Here is a 13,862-nt window from a genome sequence, read left to right on the forward strand (position 1 = left end):
CAGACTGAGAAAATGAAAAAAAGTTTTTTTTTTTAACTTCAGCAACAAATGCTTCACTAATAGATTGTGTCAGAATTCTCAATTAGATTATTAATTTTGATTGTACAATCATCCCAAGCAGCCAGCTGCTGTGGTTGATTTTTTTAAATGTTCACAATAATCAATCAGGCTCTCTTCTTGAGATCTCAATCCTTTCATTAGTCTCTCACGCCTGCAATAAAGATCTTACATATTTAACATTTTATACCATTTTTCACAAAATGCCTAGTTTAATATTGACCACACCATTCAATTAAAAAATACAAACCTATTCTTTAAGCTATGATTTGAATCCATCTTTCTTTCATTTTCTCCAGTAATTTTCCACTGAAGTTCATTGTAGAATCATAGAATCTCAACAGTGTGGAAGCAGGCCATTCAGCTCATCGAGTCACACTGACTCCCCAAACGGTGTCCCACACAGACACTCCCCTTCCCAACCTATCCCTGTAACTCTGCATTTCCCATGGCTAATCCATCTAGCCTGCATGTCCCTGGACACTACAGACAATTTAGCTTGGCCAATCCACCTAACCTGCATATCTTTGGACTGAGGGAGAAAACCCATGCAAACACAGGGAGAACGTGCAAAACCCACACAGATAGTCGCGCATGGCTGGGATCGAACCGCAGTGCTAACCACTGTGCCACCCAGCTTTCCAGAAAAAGATGTTGGATGTTATTGGAACACTGTGCTTCACCTTTAATCCAAGGTTTAGTCTTCAAAAGCTAAAATATTCATAACTCTTTCAGGTCTGCATTATTTCTGTTGCTTCTCTTGACAGCATTGGTTTTCACTTGGCTTTGCAAGTTCAAGTTTTAAAAACACTAATGAAGAAATTTTCCTTAAGCCCTTTTCTTAATTTCCCAAGATATGTTGGTCGAATGTCATGTTTAAAATTGTCAAAAGGTTTTTGTCCTATTATGTATTTACTGCATTGCACACATCAGTGTCCAATCCAGAGATAGAACACTCAATCCCATTAAAGTTGAGAACAGAAGGAAACAAGGTAAAATACATTTAATGTTTTCAGGTTTATTAAAGTAATATATACAGTGTATAACTTTAATTTATTTTCCAATAGCAACCAAATCACTCAAAGTCAAAACATTAAAACTTCTTAGTAGTACAAGTGATGTAGCATTCATTGACCATACTCATTTGTCCTGAAAAAATGGCTTACTGTTCTGCTTTGGAGTCAACCCACAGTATGAGCATCTGGGCGCTGAATGTTGTTTGTGAACACATTTGGATGCCAGGTTTATTGAGGTCAACTTCATAATTGCTATGTCATGTTTTGATCACTTAAGTACTGGATACCACGACTATTATGTCTTGTATACTGTACCTAGCTGTAGTCAGGAGTTAACCAGTCACGAGTCTCCCCAGTATTCTCCAAGTTATTTTATGATCATTTACCTAATACATAACCAACACTTATTCAGAAATCAGACTCGTGCAGGAAAGCAGCAAGATACCACTACTGCTGCCCATGAAAGTGTACATCATAGGATTACCAAAGATATATGGCACAGGAATGGGCCATTTGGCCCAACCAATCCATGCCATTGTCATGCTCAATTTTAGCCATCCATTCAACATCATCTACAATCTATCACAGTAACCCACTATTCCCTTCTCCCTTATGCACTTTTCTGGCAACCCCTTAAATGCACCTATAGTATTCACTTCAACTGTGGTGGCAAAATCCACACTGCAAGTTTCTTCAGTATTCCTTTTGAATTTCTTAGTGACTATCTTGTATTGATGACCTCTAATGATGCTCTTCCCCACCCCAAGAGGAAACATTCCCTTTTTATCCATGCTATCAAAAGATTGGCATAATTACAAAAAAATTAAAGATCTCTATTAGGCTCCAATAAAGGTGGACAGAATACATAAATTTTATATATATATTATATATACGCACACACACAATGATCCAAGTTGAGGTACTCCTCAAGGTGAAGAGGCAACAATAACCAAAAATTAGTTTTGAAAAGTAAAGAATGCTCTGAAATTAGTGAATACAGGAAAAGTCCCAGGTATTGATGCAGTAACAACGGAATTTCTAAAAGCCTTTGGAGAAACAGAATTAGAAGAGATAACAGAAATTACAGAAATTTAGAATATGACTTGAGTACGAACACCAAAAAGACAAAACAATGGTGGTTCAACAGAATAATTAGAAGAAACTAAAATGAAGATTGAAATAAACAGTGTCATCCTGGAACAAGTACTTAAGTTTGTCTCTTTAGGACAAATGATAACTGAAGATGCCAGATCTGATGTATATATTAGATTAGAGACTGCCAAAGTGATTGCAAGGATGTATCAACAGGAAAGCTCACAAGATATCATACTCTATCCACTTTTCTGTATGCCTCAGAAATGTGGGCAATTATATAAAGATTCACGGAAGAACATGAAGGTGCATGAAATATGGATGCCAGGATGCACGCTAAAAATTCCATTTATGGATCAAAAACAAATGAGATGCGTTAAATTGAAAGAGCAAACAGAACACTAAAGAATGACATCCTGACAAGAAAATGTCAGTATTTCAGCTATTTGCTTAGAATTGAAAAGGTCTAAGGCAAAGTGGAAGGCAGCAGAATTGATGGATGTCGGAGTGATTACTGACAAGCTGCAATGGATGCAAGAAACTAGTACAAGGTAAGTGAGGCATACCATAAAAGATTTCCTAACAGGAGTAGTTACAAACAGCAGCAGCAGAATTAGGTCATTGCTCACTCCTTTTTTGGAGACAATAGACACAGCCTATTAATCCTTTCCCTATATGTAAACTCACCCATTTGTTTCCTCGTTAACCTATTCCACAGCTTCTCCAGTGCCTCTACATCCTTTTTGCTAGAGTGAATTGTTTCTTTATGGACGAGGAGAGAGACAGAATAACAAGTTGAGAATGGCACCAAACAGAATATCTTCAGCATAAAGTTTAGGAGAATTTAAAGGTTCAAACTGATCCTTTAAAGAGTACAGTATCCAGAAGAAGTACAATATTTGACTATCATTCTCTACTGTTAGCTGGTCTCACCTGATTTAGTTTTAAGTATGTTAAAATTGGTCTTAGTACTCAAGGATAGAATCATAGGACCCGTACAGTGTGGAAGCAGGCTATTTGGCCAATCGAGTCCACACCAACCCTCCAAGTGCATTCCACCCAAATACACCCCCTATCCCCACAGTCCTGCATTTCACTGCTAATTCACCTAGGCTGCACATGCCTGGATACTACGGGCAATTTAGCATGGCCAATCTATCTAACCTGTGAACCCATGTTCCTGGTACTGTAAGGCAGCAGTGCTAACCACTGTGCCACCCTTGGTTGGCAATAAGGTAAAAGAGAGAACAATCAGCCACAGCATCCTCTCCTAATCACAATCCAGCAGTCTGCACTAGAAGTGCACATGTGATTACCAACTGAATATAGGATCATGCTTAATAATGATATTGTTCAATGAAATAGTCTTAAGAGACATATGAACATTAGTACTGGGAGACTGCCAAATTTGTTCAATTTGTTCAGGGCAATGAGCTGAATAAACAAGGCTTAGCTTCATGCTCATACATAGGGGTTCATTTCTCTTGTTCCTCATTGATCTGGTCTGATCTTAAGGCTGCCATAGTACAGATCTTGAGTTGCTAGACGATTTGGGACAGCTCTGAGTCCTGTCTGTGCCAGATTCTGGTTGGCAATTCAACCCTTCTATACAATTGTCTTCTCCAATTCCCAGTTTTGAAGACGCACTGTCTGTACAGTGTCTTTTTATGTTCTCCAATTCCATATCAGACAGGGATGCTGAGATTTCTGCTGACATTGGTTCCATATCAGAACAAGGTAAAGGATTTTCTGAGGCACCCATTCCCATTTCTGTCATAAACGCTCCTGATTCAGGAGCTAACTGCTTGGCTCCCTCTTCCCATCCTTCAGTTGCAATCTGCTGAACCTTCCGGATGTCTGCCAGTAGCTCCTGGTTTTTGTCTTTCCAAATTCGAAACTTTTCTGCTGTTAAATTCGGATCCTCCAGGATCTTATTAATGGATTGTAAATCTACTATCTTTGCCTGAAAATATCCAAATAATAAGGATTAGTGATTACTGTAAAAAATTTCAAAAATCACAATGCAGACAAACCACACAATGGTATTAATCTAATCACATGCCTTCAGTGTGCTCTGCAGTGTTCTCAGATAATGTGCTTTCTCATTGATGATGGGATTCTTGTTTCGTCTGATGAATGACGAATGGTAATCTTTGTGAAAGGGTTGCTCCTTACCGATCAGTGACACACCTTCCTGCTGCAAGACTCTTATTAATGTCTCCAGCTCGTCATTTGAGCCTTGACCAGGTTCTAAAAACAAATGGACAGAAACTTCAGTAAGCTTCCATAACAGACACTGAAAAATCTTGTTTCCTAACAGTTGTATAAAGTGGAAATTCAAGGTCCTGGAATTCCTTTGGCTTTTTTTTAAACCACTTTATCTAAGGTGGTCAAAATTGATTCATATGAATGGACTACTATATCCCTGGAAAACCCAAATATCTTATTGATCACATGAAAATAATCGACTTACGGCTACATTGAATGAATTCACAAACATGTTAAATTCCGATAAGTTGATCAGTCACTACTAGAGGAAACTAAACCTTAATTAATTGTGTGGAATATTTTTTAGGTGTGAACTAAAAAGTTTGAAGTGGCAGAAATTTGTGACCCTAAGGAAACAGACATCTGTTTATAAATTCAATGCAAAGCTTCCACTGAGGCTGTTCTGGAACTGGTCCTCACTCAACAAGAAGTAGTTCTGTAGAATTCTACTTGTCCAGGTACATAGATTTTGCTCACATCCCCCAAAGTGCTAATTCGGGAGTGCATTTCAACTGATATTGACCAGTTACAAATACCTCACCTAGGAGCTTATTTCCTATCTGTAGATCTAAACAATGAAAGCCAGGAAATGATTTAACAATGCAGAGACAGAAACAACAGCCCAATGCAATCCTCTTCTTGTGCATGGCAGCAGATTGTAGGAAAAGGAAAGGGTTGTGGATAGATATTTGTGTTGGCGAGGGGAGGGGGTTATTCCAGGGGCAACAAACAGGAAACAAAAGAGGATCAGTTTTGCTAAGCTCCTGACCACAATAAGAAAAATAAGAGTTGAATCAGGTGAGGGCAATCCTACTGTTGGATGATGGTAGAGGATGTTTCTCTTTAATTTTAATCATTCATGGGATGTGAGCTTTGCTGTTAAGTTCAGCATTTATTACCACTCCCTAATTGCCCATGAAAGTGATGGTGAACTGCTTTCTTCAAACAATACTGCTCGTGTGAAGGTACTCCCACAATTGTTCTAGATATTTGATCCAGTAATAATAAAGGAACTGCAATATATTTCCTAGTAAGGGCAGTTATTTAACTTGCAGGGGACCTTTGAGTTGATGTTCCACATGTTAACCTTGTCCTCTAAGTGGTAGTCTGTTTGGGAGGGGCTGTTAAAAAAGTTTGATAGGTTTCTGTAGCCACATTGTGCTGGCATTGGATGGTGTGAGTCTTTAAAGTAGTGAATTGAGTGCCTCAATCAAGTCGGCTGCTCCATACTGGTAGTGTTAAGCTTCAGGAATTGTTAGAGACCCACTTATTCAGGCAAGTGTATAATATTCCATCACGTTCCTCACTTAAACTTTTGTAGGTGATGGTAAAGTTTTGGGGAAGCAGGAGATGAGTCACTTGCTGCAGAATACTAAGCTTCCAAACTGCCCTAGACACCACAGCATTTATGTGGCTGTTTATTATGTTTCTGGCCAATAATGACCATAGATGGTACAGGGTTCAGTGTTGTTAATGTGATTTAATAACAAGGGAAGTTGTTAGACTTTTTTTTTGAAATGGTCATTGACTGACACTTGAGTGGTGCAAATGATACTTGACCGTTATCAGCCTAAACATGGATGTTGTCCAAGTATGCTGCACATGTGTATGCACTGCTTCATTAGCCAGGGAATTGCAACAGAACTGTACTGCTTTGTAACTGTCAGTGAACATCCCCATTTCTGATGTTATTGTGGAGAAAAAGATCTTTGGGTAAGCTTATGAAGATGGTTGTGTTTAGAACACTGCAACCATCTTTCTTTGTTGTTAGGTATGATTCTAAATAGTGAAGTGGTTTCTCCCAGATTTACATCAACTTCAATTTTACTGATTCCTTGTGGCCAAATTCAGTCAAATACTGCATTGATGTTAACGGAAGTCACTCTTGCCTGATCTCTACAATCCAGGTTTTTGTCCATATCTGGAGAAAGATTGGAATGAGGTCTGGAGCAGAGTCTGCCTCACTGAATCCAAACAGAGCATATTACTTGCGCATAAGTGCCACTTAATAACATTGTTGGTGACTCCTACCATCACTTTGCTGATGTTTGAGCAAGCTGATGAGATGGCAGATGACCACATTGATCTTGTCTTGCTTTTCTGGATAGGAAATATCTGGAAACTTTGCCAGATAGATCCCACCATTGTAGCTGTTTTCAAAATATAACCAGAAGCTCATGTCACCAATTGTGTTAAGAGAACACAGAAACAGTGGCACTGAACCTGAGACACAGAGAGAAAGGAGGAAGAGCAGAGGGAGGAATTGACTGATGAGGAATGGAATATATTTAATTTGTCAGTGAACATTTGAGTATGGAAAGTGGATGGGGGCAAGTAGACTCAGATTATCTTGAAGAGATGAGATTTTCTTGAAAGACACATTCTATCAGCAGCTTTGAGGATTTGTCCAATTGCTCCTACCTGGAAAAGGCTTCCTCTCCTTACTGGGGCTGGATGGCACACTAAGACGGCCAGTGTCTCCACTGCGTCCAACTTGTCCGTAGTTACCTGATGAATGTCTGAATTGTTCGGTAGGTGAAAGATCGCTGCTCCTCTACAAACAAATGAAGGCATGATTCATTGTGACAATTATTAGCTACTGTTTGGCTAAGTACTCATGAAAGTATATTATTATTGACAAATTAAGCATTTTCAATTCTCTAACAATCAATTCCTTCCTTCTATCCTCCCCTTTCCTTCTCCCTTTATTCTACTCCCTCCCATCTCTTATCCCTTTCTAAAGGCAGGTTTAGCAGCTAATCATGACAACCACTGAATATTCCCCATGTATGAACATCAGGTAATGCAGAACATTGGGCCTGTTGTTGAATATCCCATCAATGCTCTCAGTATTTAGTCATACAGGAGATTGATTACAAGGGCAAGGTCTCAGGGAGCAATTAGTACCCACAGAACAGTAACCCACAAGAGAATAACAACCTTCAGAAGATTCAAGAGAGTAATGGGGGTGGAGGAATGAGGAGAAGAGGGCAGGAACTATGATGTACTGACTGGTCAGATCAGAAAGAGACTGTATTTCTTCCTGCAGAGAGTGCATTGCATTAGATTCCACACTTAAGTCAGGTGTTACCTAGTCCTGCAAGTCAGTGCCGCACAGCATCTTTTACACCCACTGGCAGGCTACTGCATCACCTCTAGTATTCGTGGTCCTTTCCCTCATTCAGCTTACTTTGAAACAATGTTGAATGTTTTCTTTGCCTATTTTCTATTCATTTCAAATTTGACAGTACTTACAATGTAGGATTTGGATCGAGGAGTGCCAGTTATTTCTGGAGAATCATCACATTCTTCAGTCTCTGTCTCACTCCAGCAGTCTGCAGTGAGACAGGTAATCAGTTTTAACAAAAGCAAAATCAAACACAACAACATGTCATTTTTTTTTAAATACAAGCTTGGGAGTGCAGTAGAGCTACACTCAACATAGATGGTACTACATCCCCCCCATTTGGCAGGAATATGTATTACAACAAAGAAAATACATTTTATCCCCAGACCCCATGAGAACATTTAAAGTTTTGGCAAGATCTGTAGCTCAGGTTGTGGGTGAGGTTGTTGATTTCATCACTGAACTGGCTTGTTCTCGTTCAGACGTTTCGTCACCATGCTAGGTGAAATTATCAATGGAGCCTCCGCTGAAGCGATGTTATTCTACTCCGCTTGGAATTTATACTGTATGGTCCGTTATGGCGAATAGTGTCATTTGCGGTTTTGATCTGTATGGGTTTGAATATGGGGTCCAATTCTATATGTTTGTTGATTGCATTACGGGTGGAGAACCATGCCTCTAGGATTTCCGGTGTGTGTCTATGTTTGACTTGGGCTACTATGGTTACCTTGTCCCAGTTAAACTGATGGCCTTCATTGTCTGAGTGTTCCGATATTAAGTAGAGTTTGTCGTGCCGTCTTGCTGTTAGTTGATGTTCATGTATTCTGAGGCTAGTTTCCTTCCAGTCTGTCCAATGAAATGTTTGTGGCAGTCATTGCATGGTAATCGGACAGACAGGAAGAAACTAGCCATCAGAACACATGAACATCAACTAACAGCAAGATGGCATGACAAACTCTACTTAATATCGGAACACTCAGATAATGAAGGCCATCAGTTTAACTGGGACAAGGTAACCATAGTAGCCCAAGCCAAACATAGGCACGCACGGGAATTCCTAGAGGCATGGTTCTCCATCCGTAATGCAAACGACAAACAGATAGAATTGGACCCCATATTCAAACCCCATACAGATCAAAACCGGAAATAACACTACTCACCACAACGGACCAAACAGTATAAATTCCAAGTGGAGTAGAATAACATCGCTTGGTCGGAGGCTCCACTGATGATGTCACCTTGCATGGTGATGAAACATCTGAACAAGAACAAGCCAGCTCGGCAAGCAAGTCAACAACATCACCCATGATAACATTAATAACCCTGATCCAACCTTTCCCAAAACAAGATAAAGATTGATTCCACTATTTCTAGTGGGACTCCAGTGGCACAGTGTATTCAAAAAGGAGATGGCCAGATAGACTAGGAAATTCCCAGGTTTGACCAGCAAATGCTGAATTAATTGATCCTAGCTAGGGAAGTGTTTGGTTGCTAAATCTCACAAAAGGCAAGATTTGTGATAACTGTTCCAAATCCAATCACCACCCAAAATTCACACTGTTGGCAATGGACAATGGTCATGTTGGTGAGGTACTGGAGAAAGTATCCACAGCATATGGAATCTATATTCCAATGAAAGTCAGGACATCAGCAAAAGGTCAGGTATTGTGAGTGGGGAGGGTGGAGAGTTAAATACAGAAGATACATTCAATGAAAACAATGATCTTGATTTTGAGAACAAGACATCTGCAGGTCTGCACCTGATCTGTGATGCCACACTGTATGAATAAGTATGTCTGGAAAAGATAGTCAGTTTTAGGTTGGTTAATGGGTAGCAATCAGATTTCTGGATTACAAAATCATGGGTTGAAGCTCCACTTCAGAACTTTATGTATGCTGGCACTTCAGTGAACTCTAAGAATCTGGGAATCTATGCTCCACGTTTCAGTATCAAGTACAGCAAAGTATTTATTCAAAGATGTATTTATTTATCATATTGTTAATGGCACACTTTGAACGCCTGTAATTGCACTGGTTCATTATCACTCTGCACACGTGCTACAATGAATGCAGTATGTTATCAATTATAAATTCAAACAGGTTGCTTTTCCCAGGGAACCAATATCTGTGAATCAGTATAGGATTGTGCAACAATTGCTGGGCTCCAGTTCCTGCTATATTCAACACACACATTTTATTGATTCAGAGTTCGGCGGGAACTCTGGAAGTTTTTCTGCCTTGAGCTTCTTACCTTCCTCTTTGTTTTCAGAGGGTTTCTCAGTTTTGTACTTTTGAATGGCACTGATGAGGCTGTTAATCCACCTATATATTAAGAACAAAGTTAGGAGCAGAGACACCACAGACTGCACTGAGCAAAAAAGCACAGCAAGGGATGTGTCATCGCTGAAATATGGAGTGTTAGCACTGACATGAGGTATTGTTTCCTAGGATACAGGGTGCAAGAAGCCATCTCCAACCACACATCAAAGGCAAAAACTCTAGGCTGCTTTATTATATTCCAGGAGATAGAATAAGCACTTGTCAATCTATATGTTCAATTTAGTCTTTTTTTTAAGTGCATGACATGCAATGTTAAGAGTTTACAGCTATACCACTTCAGCTGTATCAAGAGCACTACTTACTTCCTCATTTCATCTACATTGTCTGCTGAAAAGACAAAGGACTTGAACTTCTGGTGACAAAGCTGGAATACACTGCCGAGAGAGGGGAAGACAGTTTGACTAAAAATTAAGATACACAGGATGATATAACCCTCTACCACCCTACAAGGTCCTTGACACAGAGTGTTTACACTTGGCACACAATCACATTGTGTTCACTCCCCTCTTGACTTGATGAATTTTGGAAAGAGTGCATAAAATATTGACCAGAATTAAAATCAGAACAGATATGGTTAAAATCATAAATAGGTTTCAATACAGCAAACAGAGAAACTTTAGCTACTTTGTGTTATTCTCTCTTGTTGCTCAGTATAGAGAGGTTTTGGTGGAGAATATACACAGCCCCTCCCCAATTCTAGGTCATTCTGTTGCCCTTGTTACTTCTCCCAAGCTACCTGTCAACTGTAGTCAAGGCAACTATCAGGCAGCCTGTTACCAGAATTTTCCTGAACTGGTGCCAAGTGTATGGGAAGCATTACTCCCCTGTCCTCTCAATATCGGATCACACCACCTACAATTTACATTCACTGATGTACACAATATAAAAGGGGAGAGGGGTCTCAGACACTTACAATTTTCTTTTGTGCTCTCCAGCTGCCTCCACCGAATATGAAATCAATTTGATTAATCCCTCAGCTTTCTCATCCTTTCAGGAACCACAAACAAGTTATTCAGAAACAGTTTCACCACAAGCATTAATTTACTTCAATTTGTTTCATCCCTTTCTTTTCACCCTTACAGTTCAGCCAACAGACCTTCCTCTGAACCTTTTAAGCATGCATTAACTAATTTTCTTACCCCATGCGGCCAGAACAAAAACCATCCCCAAACCAAATGCAACATTTTATCCTCTCTACCCCATTCCAGCAAGACACGGACTCTGATCTCAGTGCAAAAACAAGAAATCACTCATACCAGCTAATTGAGAGTGGACCCCATTACTCAGAGTTCCAGTCTCAATTAAAGCTGGTCAGTGAGGTAAGGAGGAGGAACAGGAAGATGTCAGGGAATTCAAGTGGTAATGGCATGGGGGTGTGATGCACCATTCACTGACATACAAGCTACACCAGGGTATGAAACAACTCCTGTTATGTGTTGCCAATAACTGCAGTGATCTCCAAACGCCAGTCAAATGCTAATGAGTGGATGCAGAGAGGTAGGGAGTGAGAGACTTGCCATGGGCCATTCCCATTCTCAATTGTGGGAATACTCACCTGTCACTAGCCACACTTGTCACTGAAACTCACAAAAAAGATGCTACAAGTGATCATCACATAATTCATTTTTCACATTTATGAATTAGTGTTTGTTGAGTCTGTTTCTTAATTTAATCTTGAATTGCTTCATCCCAAACAATGCTGAAGAAATTCAGGGTAGTTGCCTTATTTGCAGTGTAAGCGCGATTTCATCCAGAACTTCCTCAGCCCCACAGACACAGTTTTTTTAAAAAAAGTCATAGGATGTGGGCATTGCTGACTAGTCCATTATTTAAAGACTATCCCTTCTCAAGGAAGTGTTGCTGAGCTGCCTTCTTTATTAAACCTTGTAGGTGCACCCACAGCACTGTTAAGGAGGGAGTTACAGAATTTTGACCCAGAAACGGTGAAGGAATAGCAATATTGTTCTATGTCAGATGGTGTGTGGCTTTGAAGGCAACTTGCAGGTGGTGGTCATGTTGTTCCCATGCATCTCTTACCCTTTATGTGGTTTAGGTTGCAGGTTTGGAAGATGCTAAGTTTCAGGGGTTAAATTATGAGGAGAGATTACACAAATTAGACTTGTTTTCTCTGGAATTTAGAAGGTAAAGAGGTGATCTGATTGAAATCTTCAAGGTATTAACAGGAAAAAAAAACTATTTCCCCTGCTTGGGAATTCTAGAACTAGGGGGCATAGTTTGAAAACTAGGGCTAGACAATTCAGGAGAGATGTTAGGAAGCACTGCTACACAAAGAATGGTAGATGTTTGGAACTCTGTTCCACAATTGGGAGGGGACGGCAGGGTCAGTTTAAATCTGGGAGATAAATTTTTGTTAAAGCAAAAGGTATTAAGGGATTTGGGCTAAAGGCAGATATATGGAGTTAGGCCACATCAGCCATGATCTCGTTGAATGGTGAAACAAGCACGAGGGCTGTATGGCCTACTCCTGTTCCTATGTTCCTAAGAGCCTGAGCGGGGTACTGAAAAGCATCTTATAAATTGCATGCATTGCTGCCATTATGTTTTGGTGGTGAAAGTGCAAACATGGAAGGTAATGGAAGTGGTGGCCAGTCAAGTGGGCTGCTTTGTCCTGGATGGTGTTGAGTTTCTTAATGTTGTTAGAGCTGCATCTATCCAAGCAAGTGGAGAATATTCCCTTACACTCCTGACTTGTGCCATATAAATTGTGGACAAGCTTTGGGAAGCCAGGAGGCGAGTTAATCACTGCAGAATTTCAAGCCTCTGACCTGCTGTTGTGACCACTGTAGGTGTGTGATTAATCCAGTTCAGTTTCTGGTCAACAGTAAACCCTAGGATGTTGACAGTGGGAGATTTAGTGATGGTTATGCCATTAAATCTCAAGGGACGATGGTCGGCTTCTCTCTCTTCTCAAAGACATAATCTTGCACTTGTTTGGAGTGAATTACTTGCCACTTATCAACTCAAGCCTGGATGCTATCCAGAACTAGGGGTAGGTTAGCTCAGTTGGCTGAACAACTGGTTTGCAATGTAGAGTGAAACCAACAGCATGGGTTCAACTGCTGCACCATCTGAGGTTACCATGAAGATAAACATCAATCTCTCCCCTCACCTGACAGTAACCCTCATGTTAAACCACTAACAGTCTCTGATGAGATAGCACCCCGATTATCCTCCAAAACTATGGTGGCTTTACTTTATCCAAAGATTTAGAACAAAGGAATAGAGGCTGCTTCCGTGACTGAAGAATCAGAATGGTACTGAATATTATGCAATTATCAGCAAACATTCCCACTTATGACCTCATGACAGAAGGAAAATCATTGATGAAGTAGCTGAAAATAATTGGGCCTAAGCCCTGAGAAACTCCTTTAGTGATGTCAAAGGGGAAATGACTGACCTCCCAACAACCATCTTCCTTTTCACTCGGTATGACTCCAAGTAACAGAGACGTTTCCGCCTTGTTCCCATTAATTCCACAGTTTTGCTAGGACTCCCCAATGCTATACCCAGATATATGCAGTCTTAAGGTCAACAATAGTCACTCATCTCGCTTTGGAGTTCAATATTTGAACCAGGCCTATAATGAGGTTGGGAACTAAATGGCCTTGGCAGATCCCAAACTGTGCATGAGGGAGCAGGCAATTGCTGAACAAGTCCAAAGTTGGTTCAGTGTGTTCAGGGACACTGGACCTGAAATGTTAACTCTGCTTTCTCTCCACACTTACTGCCCGATCTGCTGAGTTTTTCCAACAATTTCTGATTTTGTTGACAATTGGCTAAGTTGAATTTGTCCTCCTTTTGGTGGACAAACCTGAACAATTTTCCATCTTGCTGGTAAATGCCAGTGTTGTAGCTGTACTTGGCTTGGGGTGTTGCTTGTTCTGAAGCACAAGTCTTCAGTACCATTGCTGGAATTTTGTTAGGACCTATAGCCTTTGCAG

General features: G+C 40.2%; 1 protein-coding gene across 2 annotated transcripts in view; it reads right to left on the bottom strand.

Annotated features, from left to right (window-relative positions):
• Window positions 1-1,055: 1,055 nt before the first annotated feature.
• The window catches only part of cnksr1 (connector enhancer of kinase suppressor of Ras 1), a 77,210-nt gene continuing 64,403 nt past the window's right edge, over window positions 1,056-13,862 (bottom strand). For both annotated transcript variants that reach the window (XM_020526848.2, XM_048613016.1), the window contains 7 exons: window positions 10,814-10,887; window positions 10,203-10,274; window positions 9,812-9,882; window positions 7,689-7,768; window positions 6,855-6,987; window positions 4,228-4,415; window positions 1,056-4,128 (listed from right to left, as the gene is read on the bottom strand). In XM_020526848.2, the coding sequence (XP_020382437.2) occupies window positions 3,676-4,128; window positions 4,228-4,415; window positions 6,855-6,987; window positions 7,689-7,768; window positions 9,812-9,882; window positions 10,203-10,274; window positions 10,814-10,887 (1,071 nt within the window). In that variant the 3' untranslated portion in view covers window positions 1,056-3,675. The remainder of the gene's footprint in view (window positions 4,129-4,227; window positions 4,416-6,854; window positions 6,988-7,688; window positions 7,769-9,811; window positions 9,883-10,202; window positions 10,275-10,813; window positions 10,888-13,862) is intronic.

Source organism: Rhincodon typus, chromosome 27 (assembly GCF_021869965.1).
Source record: "Rhincodon typus isolate 14 chromosome 27, sRhiTyp1.1, whole genome shotgun sequence".
Classification (NCBI taxonomy): domain Eukaryota; kingdom Metazoa; phylum Chordata; class Chondrichthyes; order Orectolobiformes; family Rhincodontidae; genus Rhincodon; species Rhincodon typus.